Raw genomic sequence first — 19,588 nt, forward strand, 5'->3', positions numbered from 1 at the left:
TTCACATTTTGATATTTTAATTTAAAAAGGTTTCTCTGATTTTGAAATAATTATTTTTTACCTACCCTCATAGTTTGTCATCTTGACACTTATTAGCCTTTGGTATTGATGAACACTTCCTCTTGATTGAAACACTTCCCTTGAGTTCTCCCTAACACTCTCAAGATTTTATTTTTCTGGACCCTTCTCAGGGAACATTTTTGTTCTTCTTCATCCTGTCTCTTAAGTTCTATTGTAGGTTTTCTCACACTCTGCCTGTTCACTTGTTTATAGACCTGTGTGTTCCCTAACAGTGGAGACCTTTGTTCATCTTCCTGTTCCTTATGCCTAGTACGGTTTCTGACACATAGTAGCTGCTCAATAAAATGTTACTAAATGAATGATGGATGGAGGCATGCATGTATCCTTAAAGGCCCTTATGCTGGAGCAAAAGTAGACCATGATGTTAATCACTAATATAGGATTAATAATAATTATAAAATAAGGAGGGCTATGTACTTGCAAAGACAATGATGTTGAATTGACTTTGAGTCCGAATTCTACCATGTATAATTCTATCATATGATGTGAAACTTGGACAATGAATAAAGATGCTTGTAGAAGAATTGATGCATTTGAGTTATGCTGCTGGAAGAGAATATTAAAAACACCATGGACCACCAAAAGAACAAACAAATCCGTGTTGGAAGAAGTACAGCCAGAATGCTCCTTAGAAACCAGGATGGCCAGACTTCATCTCTCATACTTTGGACATATTGTCAGGAAAGACCAGTCCCTAAAAAAGGATATTATGTTTGGTAAAGTGGAGGGTCAGAGAAAAAAAGGAAGACACTCAGCAAAATGGATTGTCACAGTGGCAGCCAATGGGCTCAAATGTGGCAATGATTGTGAAGTTCGCACAGAACCAAGCAGTGTTTCATTCTGTCTTGCGTAAGGTCGTTATGAGTCAGTACCCACTTGACGGCATCAAACAACAAAAGTTAGGTGATATAACATGAACGCTTTTTCTCATCTGTAATATAAGCATAATACTACCTTATGGAGTCCTGGTGTGGTGCTGTAAGATCAACACTGAACTGGTAAGCACAAAGCCGGGGGTTCAAATCTACCAGCTGCTTCTGGAAGACCCTATACAGGGTCTCTATGAATTGAAACTGACTTGATGGCACATAACAACAAAAAAACCTTCTATGAGGGACTGTTATGGGAACTCGATTAAATAAAGTTTGAAAAGTTTTTCATATAGTGCCTGGCAGAAAGTAAGTGCTTAATAAACTATAACAATATTATCTACAATGTTAATACCCATAGCAACTTCTCTTCCGGCACTCCATCCTAATTGACACAAAAGATTAGGAGGAAGTGATGGTTCCAAAGCAGTGATGCCATAGTTTTGTGATGGAAAATATTTGAAGACAAGACAGAATTATTTTTTAGTAGCTGTTAGGAGCCCTTGTTGATTTCTACTACTGGTGATCCTACTTAACAGAGAACCACCCCATAGGGTTTAGAGCTGATCATCAGTGTCTCATCTGCAGGGATGCTGGATGGGCTCAACCCACTAACCTGAACGTTAGTGAGGTCTTAACTGTTGTGCCACCAGAATTTGTTTTTAGCGGTGGTGGTGGTGATGTGCTGTGGAGTTGATTCGGACTCATAGCGACCCTGTACAGGCTTTCCGAGGCTGTAAATCTGAGCAGAAAGCCTCGTTTTTCTCCTGCAGAACAGCTGGTAGTTTTGAACTGCTGTCCCTGAGATTAGCAGCCCAATTCGTAACCACTACGCTACCAGAGCACATTTTTTCTTTTTTTAAGACAGGACTAAAACTGGAAAAACAACACAAATTGATTTCTTTTTTTTTTAACCAGTGTTTCTCAAAGTGGGGATTACCTATTATAGAATCTCCTGAGGGTCCTCTTTCTTAACACTACAGATTTCTGGACTTTATCTCTAACTGAAGAAGCCCTTTGCCACAGTGGGTTGAACATTAGCCTGGTGACCCCGTGGCTTAATCCCATCCGCTGCTGTGCCAGGAGGAAGATGAAGCACTCCAGTAAAGATTTACAGCCTTAAAAACACTCTCCTATAGGGTTACTGTGAGTCAGAACCCACTTGATGCAATGGGTTTTAGTACCCCTAACTCACAGCGTAGTGGTTACGAATCGGACTGCGAACCTTAAGGTCAGCGGTCCGAAACTACCAGCCGCTCCGCGGGAGAAAGATGAGGCTTTCTACTCCCGTAAAGATTTACACCCTCGGAAACCCTGTACAGGGTCGCTATGGGTCGGAACCGACTCGACGGCACTTAACAACAACAACTCACTGAATCAGACTTTGAGGAATGAGACTTAAGCTAGATTTCCTTGTTCCAAGGAAATCATAGTTCCTACATTCTAAGTTAGGTTCTCCAACCCCCCACCCCCATCAACTCTGAGACCCCCATTATACTCCCAGATTTCATTTTCTGCTTAAAGTGGCCAGAGTATGTGTTCCATTTGCCAAATTCTGACCATACAATAAACCACTAGGAAAAAGGTATCTGAATCACAGGGACAAACCCACTCACTCACTCCCCATTGCCATCAAGTTGATTGACTCATAGTAACCTTGCAGGGCAGAGGGTTTCCAGGCTGTAAATCTACACAAAAGCAGACTGTCTCATCTTTCTTTGTGGAGTGTTTGAACTGCTGACCTTTCAGTTAGTAGCCCAATGCTTAACCCACTGAGACACTATGTATCCTTTTACAAAAGAAACAGGTTAATAATACTCTTCAGATCTGACAGAAATACTAATATCTAGGGCTTCCAACCAAGGAGCTCTGGTAGCATAGTGGTTATGAATCAGGCTGCTAACCTCAGGGACAGCAGTTCGGAACTGCCATTTGCCCTACAGGAGAAAGATGAGGCTTTCTGCACCTATAAAGATTTAGAGCCTCAGGAAACCCTACATAGGGTCACTATGAGTTGGAACCAAATCCATGGTACATAACCACCCCCAAAGATTTTTGGGTTTTGGTTTGAGGTGGAAAACCAAATTCTCAGCAGACACTCTAACTGGAATGAACCAGCTTGAAGCTCTGGAACTATCTCTTACATTTTTAGGAAAACAAGCTATAAATTCTATCTAGAAAGAGTGGGTATATATTTTTAGAAGATTATTTCTTGAGTCTACAACCAAATGCTCTTTCTCTGGATTTTTCTTACAGCCGACTAAGAATACGTCAGCTCCCACTAGACTAAAAATGCCCTGAGGACAGAGATGCTCTTTTAACCTTAGATTTTCTTAAGGAGTTTTGTTTTAATTGAAGCCCTGAGAGGCTTGAGAAGAGGGCAATTTAAAGGACTTGTCCCTAAGAAGGCATTTGGAATGTTGTTGTTGTTAAGGACCGTGGTTCCGACTTACAGTGACCCTGCACAGGGTTTCTGAAGCTGTAAATCTTTATGGGAGCAGAAAGCCTCATCTTTCTCCCGCAGAACAGCTGGTAGTTTCAAACTGCCAACCTTGAGGTTAGCAGCCGGATTTGTAACCAGTACGATGTGGGAAGAACTATTTCAAGGTAAGAATGAGTTGAAAATTTCTTGTCTTCTCTAATGACACTGAACCTGGAAAAATTTATTTAGCAAGAAAAAGAATAAACCAGAAAAAAAACACAAACCAGAAAGGGGACACCCAGATTTGAACCAGGGACCTCTTGATCTGCAGTTAAATGCTCTGCCACTGAGCTATACCCCCAGGATAAACTATTACTCTCTTCCTTGTGTATTTATGGTGACTCAATACAATCAGGTTCCACCCACAGTAGAATTCTGGCAAGTTTGTGTTCTAAAGCTCCACCTTCTTTTGTATCCATCATCTACTTTGGCTTTTCTCCTGGCCATCAATAAACTGCATGGGGCATTTGAAAAGTGACAGCCTGGAAACTAACTAAAAAGCAAACTACCATAACAGAGTTTCCATTCCATAGTCCCAAGCAGCCCACAGACACATTCCCACTGTATCAGAATCCTTGGGCTACAAAGTGCCCCTAAATGTCATCTTGTTCACCTTCTGCTTTCTGATAAATTTAGGGTGGAAAAAAAAAAAGCTGACCACTATTTTGGATGGGATGACCCTATCAGGAAAATTAGGAAATTTTTCTTAGGGCAGCTAATGCCAATCCTTGCAGTAGTATTGCCTGCTCTAGTCTTGATGGCAAGTAGCCAGTTTCTGACCTGGTTTCCCTGCTGAGTCCTGGGCAGTTCTTTGCTGAGGGCTAAGTAGTGTTGTTTCTTCTGAAAATGGCAGGAGAGACAGGAGGTCTCTCCCATCAAGCCCTGCAGTCCCTGACATGCAGTATATGGACTTAGGCCTGGGAAGCCCTTTCTTCTCTCACCCCATCCCATCTCCATGGAATAGAGTAGCTGAGGACTGAGAAACTAGCTTAGTCCCCCTCTTCAACTTCAGGGGTAAAACATGCACACTTGGAGGCACAAATAATGTATTTTTTTAATATATAAAGTAACAATGAGCATTCATCTAAACATCTGTCTTAGAAATTCAAGTTGAGGGTTGTGAAGAGAAGAGACTATTAGAAGAGAGGAAATTGGGTGACTTCTCCAAAGACGGATGTGCGCTGGCGGAGAGCTGGCGTGTTCCGGCGGTAGCCAAACTGACCATTGAACCCCTTGAACAATTTCAGATCTGCATTGTAGTGGTCATGCCCGGTTATCTGCTGGAAGGAATGCCCTTGGGGGCAGAGGCAGAGGCCTGAGTCTGCATTTAGCCCCCTTCTTGCTTTCCTAAAGGGCCAGTGTGGGATGCCAAAACCAATTATAGTCACTGTGACCCCAGTGCCCATGACTGAACCCTCAACTCTCAGATGCTGAAAGACTGCAAAGCTGAGAGCTGGTAAGGTCGAGACAGAAGATTTCCTAGAAACCAAAGCCAGTACCAGAAGGAGATGAATGGTTTATGCTGGGACAGAAGGGGCCAGGAAGTTCTGAATTCACCCCACTCCCAGGAGAACAAGGAAAACCACACCCTTGCCTCTGGCCCATCTTGAAAAAATGGATGAGATCAGTTTTAGCCAAAAGGTGCAAAAAGCTTGTGACTAGGGACAGGCAGAAAGAGGGTGGAGATGGGGTGGGAGAAGGGCTCATTCTGTCAGAACATCTCTCAACTCCCTTTCTCTCCTTGGAAAAGGAGAACTCAGGCTGCTCCTGAAGCAATGAACGGAGCACAGGCACTGGAAATTAGAAGCAGAAATGGGATCCCAGCTCAGCCTTCTTAGCAAAACCAACTCCCTAAACATCTGTTTCCTAAACTGTAACATGGGGCAAGTATGAGGATATAAAGCACCTGACATAGACTGGGGTGTTCAACAGCTAAATATTAGGGAGCACTGTAGCATCATCATGAATGAGAAGTTAGAGGATACAAGTCCCCTAACCAGGTGTCTCTATGGTCCAGAAGTTCTCTCTGGACCTGGAATGCACACTGTTCTTTGAGGTGGGACCATGGTGAGGCTTGAAAGTGAGGGGGCACTTGCCTGCCCCTGCCCAGTTTCTCCGGTTGAGGTATCTCTGTCCTGGCCCAAAGATGTGGAAGTAATCCACTATCCAACCATCCCTTCCTGTGCCGCCATGATCCTGAGAAAAAAAACACAGGAGAGGTCAGCTTTGCTACCGGGGGAGGTACACATTGCAGACTTCTCTCTGGGGTTGTCAGGACAGGGAGGAGAAAGAGGTCCCAGACTGGGGAAATGGAGCTAGACAGATTAAATAAGCACGGAAACCTTTGTCCTACTCATGTAGCGGCCACCTAGCTTGGCAGTTAAGGTTCAGTCTCAACTGCCAGACATTCTGCATACCAGTTCCAACTCTGCCACTAACAAACTGGGTGATAACTTGTAATTTTCACAAATTTTCTAAGTCTTGGTTTCTTCATTAATAAAATGAGAGTTGCTGTGGGCCTTGAGGGTTGGAGTCCTGATGGCACAGTGGGTTAAGCACCAGACTGCTAACCAATTCAAACCCATAAATGTTTACAATCTTGAAGGCCCTATAGAGCAGTGGTGTTGTTAAGTGCCATTTAGTCAGTTCCGACTCTTGGCAACTCTGTATAGCGTTTTCTAGAAGCGACTGGTGGGTTTAAATTGCCCACCTTGTGATTAGCAGTCCAGTGCTTATCCTACAGTGCCACACCAGGACTCCAAGGAACAGTTCTACTGGGTCCTATTATAGGGTGACTCACTATGAGATGACTTGATTTGATAGCAGTGGGTTTGAGTCTTAAATGAAGTAGTTCAGGTACAAGGGCTGGCACTGTAAACAAGGTAAATATTATATTGACTTAAATGAAAACATTACTTTCCACAAATGATGGTTGTACAGATTGAAGAATTCTTATAAAATTGGAGATAAAAATTCTCAAAAGCATGTACACCATGTTATTTTAACTTAAAAACAAACTCAAGTACGTCCCTTTTCTTCCTTTTTCTTTGGCTCCCTTCTTGTTATAAAAGTTGCCTGAGTAGACAGCAGATACACACAACTATGGTACATACAGCCGCTGCTACGGTGTGCTGACAAGTTAGTTCTAATTCCTATGACTTTGTGTAGAGTTTCCAAGGCTGTAAATATTTATGGGAGTAGAAAATCTCATCTTTGTCCCATGGAGTGGCTGGTGGATTCCAAGTGCTGGCTTTGCAGTTAGCAGACTAAAACATAACCCACTACACCACCAGAGCTCCCCATACATGTACTGCATACACACAAACGTCAAGACGACAAAACACTCCAAGACTTGTTCACAGAGCAACACTTAGAAGCTCCCATCTTTCCCTGGCCACCATACACACTATTGATACATCTCTTTGGTCAGTTGGTGTTGTTAGGTACCATGGAGTTGATTCCAACTCATAGCGACCTTATGTGATAGTAGGACAGTAGAACTCTCCCATAGGGAGAGGGTGTAGGATAAGCACTAGACTACTAATGGCAAGGTTGGCAGTTCAAACCCACCAGTTGATTCTTGAAAACCCTATACAGGATGGCTGAGTCCGATCCAACTCAAAGGCACTTTAACAACAACAATCTTTACCAGCAATCCTGGTGTGGCACTGTAGGATAAACCTCAAGGTGGTTCAAATCCACTCTCAGTCACCTATTCAGGGTCACTAACAACAGCAACACCAGTTTTTCCTGAAGCAAATCTCTAGGTCTTTCTATGAGAGTTATGGCTGGGTGGGTTTCAATCACTAACCTTTTGGTTAGCAGTCCATCAAGGCCTCTATAGACAGACAGTTGTAACCATCTGTAAATGGCCTTAGAATCTTTGATCCTGTGGAAGTACTCTGCCAAGAAGTGGTCCAAGTCCAAGAGGGAAAAGGCATGGGGAAAAACAGGCACCGTGAAGTCCCCAGATTGAGAGGAGGTCTAGAATATTCTTGCAACTATCACATCACAGGGTGGAAGGCAGCTGGACTAGCTGGTCAAGTCAGGTCACTTTGCCTTGTTTACTGACGTCACAACAGTTTTCGCATTTTTAAGAATTTGCAGCTGGAGGGCCCCAGGCTGATGGGTCAGTGAAGTTACAAAGGGCAATGAAACCGACTCGTTTGGGAAAGATGAGTTTTGAGTTTGGCTTCCTACCCGGTCAGAAACCCCAAAGATTGTTCTCACACTCAGGGGTAGGTGGTGAATTCTCTGAGCTAACTGAACTCAAGCTCAAATCCTTTCACCTCCTGACTCCAGTTCCGAGTTTCAATAATAAAAAAACAAAAAACAGCGATAAGAATGGGGGAACCTCCCTGGTGGTGAGGGCGCTGGAATGATAATCCCAGATTTGGGGACTAAATTACTGGAAGTTGGCCTGCCACCAGGGCCACTCTCTGCAGGGTCCACGCTCCTCTCTACCTGTTCAGTTTTCCGCAAAACTGGCGGAACCACGTGGCTCTGGAAGTATCGGCGGGCGTGGCAGTCCTGCTGCGCGTTGTATGGCGGGATCGCTGACCAGAGCTTGGGCCTCATGCGCTCATAAGTACGGGCCATGGTGCTCACTGCCACCCCATCCAAAATGAAACCCTTCTCCAGCCTCAGAGGACACTCGTAGACGTGCGCCATCCTAACCACAGAAACCTGGGAGGGTCTTTCTGGTAGGAGTGAAGAACCAGCGCGCACTAGCACTATTACGCGGTCCACTCTTAAAAGAACCCAGCGACACAAACGGTATTGTCCTCACCAGATCTGGAATGACCAATAGGGAACCCTGAGATTAGGGTGACCAACTATGTAAGAATGGGAGATTGCATGTAGTAGAGCCCAGCACCAAAAGTTTTCCTTTATAACGAGCAGGGAGGTGGTGTCTTTTCCCAACTTCACTCACTCACTCATAAAGACCTCCTTGGAGTCCTGGTGTGGCGCACAGGGTAAGCACTAGGCTGCTAATCACAAGTATGAGTTGCGACTCACTCTACATACTTTAATAGGATCTCCAAGGCCATAAATCGCTATGAACATATAAGAGCTTCCCTCTGGTAGGTTCAAACTGCCAACCTTTTGAAACTAAGCAGCTAGCTGTTGTGCCATTAGGGTTCAAAAAGCTTGTGTTCAGAATGGGCAGTTCAGAAAAAATTTACTTCCTAATCTCAGGGCTGGGAGTTGAAGCTCAGACTCCCTAAATCCAGCTAGCGACAATGCCAGAACCAAAATCCAGACTTGACTTCATCAGTACACTTGCATTTCTTCCCATCCCACAATTTTCTTCAGCTTGTATTGCTATTAAGCACTGAAAACTGAATGGAGCAGTTCTTACACATGGTGTTAATCCAAATCAGTGAGTCCACTTCTCCTACAGGTTCTGGATATACTACTCATGGGTTGTACAATCTCAATTTATCAGGCAGAATTACATATTCAGAGTTTGTTATGTGCCATGGAGTAGGTTCCAACTCTTCATTTTCACACTAGGTCTTCAAGGGTGAACTACACATAATTGTGGTGGTGTGCTGTGGAGTTGGTTCTGACTCATAGTGACCCTGTACAGGATTTCCGCAGCTGTAAATTTTTACCGGAGCAGAAAGCCTCATCTTTTTCCTCAGAACAGCTCATTTACCCAACAGCAAAAACATGCAAGCAGGGTCGATTATTTTCCCTGAGTAAATTTACATGGCAATCACCATGTGTCAGGTGCTACACTAACATAAACACCTGATTCCTACCCACTTGATGACTTTTCCAGGATCGAACTCCTACATTGTAAATTCTTGGCAAGGTTTGTTGCTGTTAAGTTCCATGGAGTCCATTCTGACTAATAGTACCCTGTATAGGGCTTTAAAAGGAGCTCTGGTAGCATAGTGGTTACAAATCAGGCTGGAACCACAAGGTCAGCAGTTCGAAACTACCAGCTGTTCCATGGTAGAAAAATGAGGCTTTCTGCTCCCGGAAAGATTTACAGTCTTGGAAACCCCGTTACAGGGTCACTATGAGTCAGAACTGACTCCACAGCACAGAACAACACAGGGTTTTGAAGGAGCAGTTGGTGGGTTTGAACTGCTGACACTGGTTTGCTGATCCTACAGCACCACACCAGGAACACCCTGGGGCAAGGGTTAGGTGGCTGCAAGAACTGACAGGTTTCAGAAATGAACAAGGCAAACAATTTTTCAAGTGGGGTGTAGTTTTATTTATTTTTACAAATATACTGGAGAATCATGCAATGCTGCCGGCATTGGATGCAATCCTGGGCCACAAGTCCGCACACTCCTTGGCAACTGGTCCAGTGATGGCAGAACCTGCATAAAAGAAAAAGGTGTAAAGGCTCAGTCCCTCACTTGTAGACCAGAGTTAAACCATCCCATCTCAGAAAACTAGGGAATGATGAGCAGTTTTACCTTTCATTTCACCTTTATTGTTTACTATGACCCCAGCATTGTCTTCAAAATAAAGGAACACACCATCCTTTCTTCGGTATGACTTCCGCTGTCGTATTACCACTGCGGGATGTACTAGTGGGGGAGGAAAGGAGAGCAGTCATTAATTGGTCAAGTCTCAATGACACCACAGAAGCAGTTTCATCTTATAGCGATCCTGTATAGACAGGGCTTCTGAGAGCAGTTCATGTATTTGAACTGTAACTACAAAGTTACCAGTCCAGTACTTATTCTACAGCGACATACCAGGGATCCCCCCAAATTCCTTTCCCTGTTTGGACAGAATGTACACACATTAGCTCTTCTTGCATCACAACCCTGTATAGGGTTTCCAAGGATACAAATCTGTATGGTAACCTGCTTCTGTAAAGACTTAGTCTCACGAACACTATAGGAAGTTTTATGCTGCCTACAGGGTAGTTATGAGCCCAAAGCTATTTGAGGGCAGAGGGTTTGGTTTTTAGTTTAGGCAACATTCCATCTCAGTATAGACAGTATAGGAAAGCTCTGGTGTGGCGCTGTAGGTTAATGCACTGGGCTGCAAGGTCAGTTTGAACTGCAAGGTTGGCAGTTCAAACTCACCAGCAGCTCCGGTGGCACTTAACAACATACTCTTAGGGTATATACTTATCTATGTTGTTAAGTGCTGTCAAGTTAGTTCCAACCCATAGGGACCATTTATAGGATTAATGATCATCTCTTAAAGATCTGAGCAACGGAAATCCAAGTATTTCTTGTGTAATTAAATAAGAAATTTAAAAACAAATGCATTACGCTATCAAAATATTTGCAAAGACTATAAGAATATGCTTAAAATTACTTCAGGATAGGTTAAATGTATTTTGGTAAAAATAAGTTACAAAATACAGAGAAAAGGGTTTTCAATGAGCCATGTAAATAAACTATTTTTCTAGGTTTTCAAATGCATAACAAGCAGTAGATTATTGTATTCTTTAAAGAAGACAGTAAATTAAAGCTGAAGGAACTACTTTATTGATTCAGACATGCCTGGGTTCAAAGTCTAATTAATATTAGTTTAGCAACTGTATTATTTATCTTTTGAATTTCAAATTTTCCTCTGGTAAAACAGGAAATGGACACACAGGCAGTTCCCAGAATACAAAATAGTTTCATTCCCAAATCTGTATTTTTAGTCGAATTTGTACATTAAGTTGAAATAGTCTAATGTCAGATGTTTGAGTATACAATGTACACACACACAAATGAAACACTTTCAAACACACGAAAACACCTGTAACGTATACTATCACAACAAATATATCATTCACTCCTTATGGCTAAATATCCTCTTGTAGGCATATACCATTTTGGCAATCCATTCACAGTAGATTAATAGGATAAGTGTCCTCTCCTGTGTCCCATCACTGAGATCAACCTGCTGCTATCTTACTCAATGTGATGGTCCTTTGCTTTCCCCTTCCCTGACAGCTCTCCAGGTCACTGATTGGACCTAGCAAGTGTTCTAAAAGGAATGCCGTCCACTTGCACCGTCATCTCAACCAACGCACGACACTTCCAATGCCTATCAAGTCTTCAAGAGAATAAAGATTTCTGATCAAAAAGCTAAAAATCTAGAGGGGGATGTAAGGACACAAGATTAACAGTATCACATTTATCCTGTATGTCAAGGATGGTAGGCCTTCTCTAGAACATGATACTCCAGCAGAGAAACAAAAGTTCAGTAGCTGCTATGTAAGTATGTTATTACGTGCCATCAAGTGGGTTTAAACTACTAACCTTGTCAGCCCAGTGCTGATCCTACAGTGCTAAACTAGGAGCCCTATAAAAACCTAAAGCCAGTGTTTCTACACCCTCTTTCCAAAAAAGCTTCTCAAAGCATAACAAAGAATAGTATGTTACACGGTCATTTACAAAGTGCTAGAAAACAGGCTCTGGTAGCACAGTGGATTATGAGTTGAGCTGCTAACCAAAAGGTCAGCAGTTCGCATCTACCAGTCACCATTCTGTGTGAGAAAGATGAGGCTTTCTGCTCCCATGAAGATTTACAACTTCTGAGACCCCATACAGGGCCACTATAGTCGAAATCTACCCCATGGTACATAACCACCACCAGACAACAGGCCGGATGTTCTATATACTCAGTAGTACTTCATTAGGTGATTCTCACTACTTGAGAAAATACCACAGTTCTTATCTACTATATGCTAGGTAGAGTCCTGGTGTGGTGCTGTAGGGGCAAGCACTGGACTGCTAAACACAAGGTGTTGTCAATGAATGGGCAATAAACTAAAGATGTGTTCGCATGGAACTTTATGTAGAACTTTTAAGGGAAAGATATAATAATAAGAAACCATAGTAATTACCACCTGGATATGTGTTGATGGGGAGATATCAAAAAGTGAGCTATAGATTTTATAGGTGAGAACTATAGTTTCATTTCCCAGTAAAGGAGATGTCTTTCAGCTGTTCACCAGGAGATGACCATGAGGAATCAGTCTCTACTTACCCTTTTTCCTGAGCTCTGGTTTCCCTTTCTTGACGGTGGCCATCACCATGTCACCCACACCAGCAGCGGGAAGTCTGTTCAGTCGTCCCTTGATCCCCTTCACAGAGATGATATACAGATTTTTGGCTCCTATAAAATTATAAACGAAAATCCTACTCTTCTAGGGTCTGCAGACAATTCCATCTATGTAACATTCAGTCCAGCGCCTTTCTACCCACTCACTCCAGTTGGTCCCCTAGGTGGAAGACCTTGTCACACCACCGATTGAAGCAAAACAACACAAGATGCTGCCACTTCACCCAAAAGCGGTGTTTTTATTTTGCCCTTTCTTGACGGCTCAGTGGGTCACTAGCAAAAGGCCCAATGAGTGCTTTAAAAAGGGGGAGTGCAACAACGACCCCCAAGGCCTCACCTGTGTTGTCAGCACAGTTTATCACGGCTCCTACTGGAAGACCCAGGGAAATCCGGAATTTTGCACCGGAGGACCCACCACGTCCTGTGATCAAGAGAAAGAGGTCATTGTCAAACGCTGCTATAAATTCCCGCAAGCTTATTACAAGTTAGCTCTTTGTATGTAGCTCTCCCTCCATAGATCACCAGATTCTCACAGCACATTTCTCACTAACACTTTCAAAACTAGGCAGCTTGAAAGAATAAATTCTTTGCTTCGACTTTTAAACTACACAGTCCCACCACTAACAATTGAGATTTCACAGGTCTGCCTGATTTGAGAGTTAAGACCGTCGAACGCCCATTACTTCAACGTTATCAGCGTAGCGATCCCACTGGGTTCGGTTTAAAGTCAAGTGAGCATCCTGCTAGGTCAGCGCTCCAAAACGCAATCGCCTCCCCCGGGCCACTTTCGGGATCCCTCCCCAGAGCTCTCGGGGAGCCTCGCTTCTGTCTCCGGCCCCAAGGAAAGTGGAGTGCCCAAGCTGCCCAGTATAGTCGTTCCCGCCGTAGCCAGCAGTCATCATGCGCCAGATGGCGGAAGATTCTTCAAAGCCCAAACCTCACCTCGCTTCGACATCTTGAAGGCCGGAAAAAGACGAAAAGGAAGTAGGAACAAAGGACATTGGGATATAAACTTAAAAAAAAACCCTCCCACTTTCCTGTCATGTGACCCAGCGCTTGTTAAGCCCGCCTCTTCCCCCAGGGCGCTGGCTGATTACGTAAGAAGTCCTGGGCCTGGACCAAAGGGACTACCTGGAAAGTCGGTATCGGAGGTTTTGCGAACCGTAGAAACGGTAGAAACCCTCCCACTCTAAGTGATCGAAAGTAGTTGAGGACACCGAAACATTGCTTTGTTAAAAACATCCTTTTCGTGTGCGTGTGTGTGGACTTAATACATGGCAGGCATTTCTTCAGACACTAAAGATTCAGAGTGTCTGTAGCGGCCTCCAGAATAGGACATAAGGGAAAGAACTCCATACAGTTTAATTAGAATGTGTTAAAATACCTAGTCTTCACACAGTGGCCATGAATAATTTTTTCATGCAACTATTACCATGTTATTTTTGCTAAGTGATTCAGGGATCCTATATAGGGTTTCCAAGGACCTGCTGGTGGGTTTGAACTATCAACTTCACGGTTAGCAGTCCAGTGCTTATTCTACAGCGCCACACCAGGCGATCTCATCTCACACTCACTAGCTGCTCTGATGAAGAAAAATGAGGCAGTCAGTGGTTGTCTGCTCTTGTAAAGATTGACTGTCTGAAATTTAAGGAGCACTAACTATTGTATGCTTGATTTGGTTGGTCATGTGCCATGGAGTCTGTTCAGACTCATAGGCAGTCTGTACAGAGTACAGGGTTTCCGAGGCTGTAAATCTAGGAAGCCTCATCTTTCTCCCGCGGAGCGGCTGGTAGTTTCGAACCGCTGACCTTAATGTTCGCAGCCCAATTCGTAACCACTACGCTACCAGAGCTCCTTTCTTTATTCATTGAGGCTATTGAAAATACCATGGCTTGGGTCAGGTGCTCCTTAGTCTTCAAACTGGTATCTTTGCTCTTGAACACTTTAAAGTGGTCTTGTGCAGCAGATTTGCCTAATGTAATACATTGCCTGATTTCTTTGGTCTAGCATCACTAAATCTAGGTGAAGATTTTTGTCTTCTTTGCATTGAGGTGCATCCCATTCTGAAGGCTCTAGTTTTACTTCAATAAATATTTTAAGTCCTCTTCACTTTCAGCAAGCAAGGCTGTACCACCTGCATATCACAGATTGTTAATGAATCTTCCTCCAATCCTGATGCCACAGCACTATTCATAATAGGCAATGGTGGAAACAGCCCAAATGTATATCAGTGGATGAATTGGTAAACAAATTGTGATTTATGAATGTAATGGGGTATTATATAGCCTGAAAAGGAACAAAATACTGATACATGTTACATTGTGGATGAACCTTGAAACTAGGTTAGGTAAAAGAAACCAGACATAAGAGATTACATATTGTATCATTCCAATTTGAAGAGATATCCAGACTAGGTAAATTCAGAGAGACAGAAAGCAGATTGGTGGTTGCTGGGGACTGGAGGAAGGGGAGTATAAGGAGCAACTGTTTGAGCCTAGGATTTTGTTTTGAAGTGATGGAAATGTTGTGGAACTAATAGAGGTGGTTTTTGCTCAAGTCTGTGGATGTGTTAAATGCTACTGAATTGTGCACTTCAAAATGGTTACGTTAGCAGACAGTACCCATTTGACCCAGTGTCAATGGCTTGGTAATCAAAACTTGAATAGAAGAAGATTAAAAAAAAAAAAAAGAACAAAACAATGTTTGATAAAGAAAACAAGGGTAAATTGCTACAATTTGATGAACTTGATCTACACTCATGGAGGTAGTAGCTCAAAATACCAACAGAGAGGGAAGGAGTCTTCACATCAAATTTCAGTGATAGCCCCTCTGTACAAGGGTAGGTAGGGATGGGCAATTTAGACATTGGCTACCTAGAATGAGGGGGCGATAAAGGCATGAAGTGACTGGCTAATGAGGTTTCAAGAGGGAGTTTAAGAGTGTGTGAGGGAAGATGGAGTCCCCACTGAATAGTTTTCATCTTGTCTAAATGGGTCTGGTAAAAAGAGATGGGGATAAGATTCTTATGATTCAATAGTGAGTAATTGTTATGATGACAAGTGAGACTGTCACAATTGTAAAGGTAGAAGTTTTGTAACAAAAACGGGGGAGTAGCTAATCTTACAATCTAGAAATAGAGGACCCTAGGACCATCAAGGGAGAAGACCACAAGCAGAAAGTGGGACCCTATCCAGAGAAGCAGCAACTCCAGAGATGGAGGACATGGAGAGAGGGAGCAGCTAAGGACTCTAGATTCATGGAAAGAGAGGACTATGAGCTGGTGGCCAGGAGGCAGACTTACAGAATGTGCCCTTTGGTGGTGTAAATTATTATATATGCATGAGAGCTAAAATGAATAGAGAGAAATACTGTTAACTGATGGTACATGAGGGGATTATAATTATTGTAATGAAACAAAGTATATGATTTGTTGAATGTAAAGCTGATGATCTGCCCTGTAAACTTTCACTCTGTTTACAATAAAAACTTTTAAAAAAATGGTTATGTTATATTAACTTTTAAATAAAGCTTTTAAAAAAATCCATAACATGGCCTTCTAGGTCCTGCTTTGCAGAAGTGTTTTTTCAGTTACAGATACTTTTCATGTTCTTATCTATGGGCTTCACACATGCCTGGATATACATACATATATATATATATATATATATATAATATATATATATATATGTATATATGATGTATGTGTGTATTTGAAATATATATTATATATATACATATATAATACATATGTATTATACATATACATATGTATTATATATGTATATATATTATATATGTATATACATAATACATATGTATATATAATACATATGTGTATATATATCCTCTTTAAAGTGTTCAACAGCAAAGATGTCAGTTTGAGGGCTAAGGTGTGCCTGACCCAAGTTATAGTATTTTCAATAACCTCATTTTGAAATTCATGCGAAAGCAGGACAGTGAATAAAGAAGACTGTAGAAGAATTGATGTATTTGAGTTGTGGTGTTGGAGGAGAATATTAAAAGTACTATGGACTGCCAAAAGAACAATCCATTGGTGTCAGAAGAAGTACAGCCAGAATGCTCCTTGGAAGCCAGGATGGCCAGACTTTGTCTCTCATACTTCAGACATATTATCAGGAGAGTCACTAGAGGACATCATGTTTGGTGTAGTGGAGGGTTGGAGGAAAAGAGAAAGACTCCCAATGAGATGGAGTGGCACAGTGGCAGCAGCAATGGGCTCAAGCCAAGCGTAGCAATGATTGTGAGGTTGGCACAGGACTGGGCAGCAGTGTGTCAGTTGTACATAGGGTCGTTATGAGTCGGTAAGGAGCTCTGGTAGTTACTGGTTATGAGTCAGGCTGTTAATCTCACAGCTGTTTGAAACTACTGGCAGTTCCGTGGGAAAAAGATGAGGCTTTCTGCTCCCTAAAGATTTACAGTCTTGGAAACCCTATGCGGGGTCGCTATGAGTCAGAACCAACTCCACGGCACACCACCACTACCATGATGGCACCTAACAACAACAACGTATAAATAAAAGTGAAAAAAAAATATGATGGAGAGGGAGTTCTGGTGTGACGCCGCATGATAGTACACTGGACCCTAAGGCCAGTTTGAACCCCAAGGTTGGCAGTTCAAACCCACCAGCCTCTCCTCAAAAACCCTATACAGAGTTGCTATGGATCGGAACTGACTTGACAGCACTTAACAACAACAGAAATATATATATATCCATAGAGACAACAACAATGTTGTTGTCATTAAGTGCTGTTGGATAGTACATTGGACCCTAAGGCCAGTTTGAACCCCAAGGTTGGCAGTTCAAACCCACCAGCCTCTCCTCGAAAACCCTATACAGAGTTGCTATGGATCGGAACTGACTTGACAGCACTTAACAACAGCAACAGAAATATATATATATATCCATAGAGACCCTGTATAGGGTTTACAAGGAATGGCTGGTAGGTTTAAATTGCTGACCTTGTAATTAATAGTCCAGTGCTTATCCTACAGGCACCATACCAGGAAAATAGATGGATAGTGAATTTGTTTAAAATGGTCATTTTTATCTCCAACGAGTTATTCCTGTTATAGACACCTATTTCCAATTGTAACTGGGACATAGCCACCTCAAAGATACTTCAGATGCAGCATGCCCAAACAGAAATAATGATTTCCCCCAGAATTTGATCTTTTGCCTGTATTAGTTTTCTTGGTTTGTGCTACCTTCACTGTCTCAATCCAGAAAGCTGACACATAATTGATCTTCTTCTTCTCCCTGCCCCACTTCCTTATGGTTCAGAACTCTCACATGAACTATTCCAACAGCCTTTGAAAGGTCTGGCCATAGTTTTCCTGTCTTAAAACCCTGTGCTTATATATATTTAAAAAGTCCAAGCTCTTTGCACAACACAGCATTGGCGTCTCTTCAGGAAATGACCTAGGACTTCCCCAGCGTCATCACTTTGAACTGTGCTTCTTACGCTTCAGACTCCAGCAACCCTAAATTGCTTAGGATTACACATCTCCTCGTATTTATTTGTTCATGCTCTTTCTTGCTTTATCGACTATGAGTTCTTCTACATATTTCTCAAATACTGCCTCTTCCCGACGCCATTTAATAATCCAGCAGTTTCTCCCTAGAGCCACCACTTTACTTAGAGCAGCAGTTCTCAAATATATAAATTTTAACCTTAATAACCTTAACACTCTTACATTATTGAGTTTTGGTTTATATGAGTTACATCTGTTGACATTTACCAAATTCAAAATTTAAAATGGGTCCAATTTCAGTTTATTATGATTTTACAAGGACTGTGTGGAAGCAAAGTGGCTCTATAGGATAGAAGGCACTTAACAACAACAACAATTTGGGATTCTTTTTTGGTTATGAAATTGTCAGTGGGGTAAACAGTACTAGTTTTCTTCTGCTTTCAGAATTTCTAGTTGGCCCTAGCTTAAACTGTACAAATTTAATATTTTCCATTTTGTCTTTCATGTTGTTCTTTTGAGGATGTCCTAGTGTGGAGTTTAGGACAAGCACTCAAACCCCCCAACTGCTCCTAGAAAACCCATGAGTTGGTATCAACTCTATGGCACTTAGTAACAACAATAACCTAAACGAAACTCAACGAAATTGGCATCCAATCGAATTTTGGGTTATTGCCACCCTACAAAAACAGAATGGTAGTATGGAAGGTAAGCATTGTTGTTTTTGCTAAGTGCCTTTGAGGAGTCAGCTCCATCATAGTAACCTTGTTTAGGGTTTCCAAGGAGCAGCTGGTGGATTTGAACCAACCTTTTGATTCAAACAGACCTTAGTGTCCTGTACTGAAAACCACAAGATCTGCAGTTCCACAAAGATTTACAGTCTTGGAGCTGACTCCACCGCACTGAACAACAGAGGATTTTGTTTTGATTTTCCAAGACTGTAATGTTCTAAGGAAACTTTCTTGGGCAGGTGGGTTCACAAGAGACCCCCTTTAAGAATGGTTATTATCTTGTGTTTAAAAGGCAAGACCTAGGGGGCACCCGGATTTGAACCAGGGACCTCTTGATCTGCAGTCAAATGCTCTACCCCTGAGCTATACCCCCTCTACTGGTAAGGGAGAGATTACAACTTAATTGTACTGTCTAAACACCACCATCACCACTGACCCCATAGGTCTCTGGTAATGGATCCTTATTTGGGCTCTATAATGAACTGCTTCAGGTTTCCCAGGGTCAGTGAAAAAGAGTGGATGATGCTGAAGAACCAAAAGAAAATTGCAGAGACTGCCACAACTATGTCACCAACTGGTGGTGGAGGAGGGAAAAGTTGGTTGTGACTCAGACTTACAGGTCTGTAGTAGGATTTCTCTCCTCCATAGTTAGTCTTTTATTTTTCTTCTGTTTATTAAACCTATGGCACCTGGAAATTCTTCATGTCTGATTTCTATCTTCCTTGTCTGCAATTCGAGTTACTTGAGTTCCCAGTCCAGAGATTTGTGTTTCCCTTATTCCTAAGACCTTCTCTGCTCCCATCCCATACTTGCCACCATTCTCTCCTGCTTCTTCAATCCCACCAGATCTTCCCAACATCAACAGATTTTCCCTAGACTGGAAAATTCTTCTT

The 19,588-nt window shown here is 42.4% G+C and overlaps 2 protein-coding genes and 2 non-coding genes across 4 annotated transcripts; all 4 read right to left on the bottom strand.

Moving 5' to 3' along the window:
* Positions 1 to 3,661: 3,661 nt before the first annotated feature.
* On the bottom strand, positions 3,662 to 3,733 carry TRNAC-GCA. The gene has a single exon. It is a non-coding gene; the product is annotated as a tRNA-Cys (tRNA).
* Positions 3,734 to 4,568: 835 nt separating this feature from the next.
* Positions 4,569 to 8,103, bottom strand: LOC102840133 (chromosome unknown open reading frame, human C17orf98). The gene is made up of 3 exons (XM_006832536.1): positions 7,897 to 8,103; positions 5,529 to 5,628; positions 4,569 to 4,726 (listed from the first exon to the last, which is right to left on the bottom strand). The coding sequence occupies exons 1-3, from the start codon at positions 8,101 to 8,103 to the stop codon at positions 4,569 to 4,571; spliced, it is 465 nt and encodes a 154-aa protein (XP_006832599.1).
* A 1,548-nt stretch (positions 8,104 to 9,651) lies between these two features.
* On the bottom strand, positions 9,652 to 13,486 carry RPL23 (ribosomal protein L23). Its single transcript, XM_006832537.1, has 5 exons — positions 13,417 to 13,486; positions 12,812 to 12,895; positions 12,400 to 12,528; positions 9,873 to 9,986; positions 9,652 to 9,773 (listed from the first exon to the last, which is right to left on the bottom strand). Exons 1-5 carry the CDS (start codon positions 13,427 to 13,429, stop codon positions 9,691 to 9,693), a joined length of 423 nt encoding a protein of 140 aa, XP_006832600.1. The 5' UTR covers positions 13,430 to 13,486; the 3' UTR covers positions 9,652 to 9,690.
* Positions 13,487 to 18,996: 5,510 nt separating this feature from the next.
* Positions 18,997 to 19,068, bottom strand: TRNAC-GCA. The gene has a single exon. It is a non-coding gene; the product is annotated as a tRNA-Cys (tRNA).
* Between the last annotated feature and the right edge of the window lie 520 nt (positions 19,069 to 19,588).

Source organism: Chrysochloris asiatica, unplaced genomic scaffold, assembly GCF_000296735.1.
Source record: "Chrysochloris asiatica unplaced genomic scaffold, ChrAsi1.0 scaffold00007, whole genome shotgun sequence".
NCBI lineage: Eukaryota > Metazoa > Chordata > Mammalia > Afrosoricida > Chrysochloridae > Chrysochloris > Chrysochloris asiatica.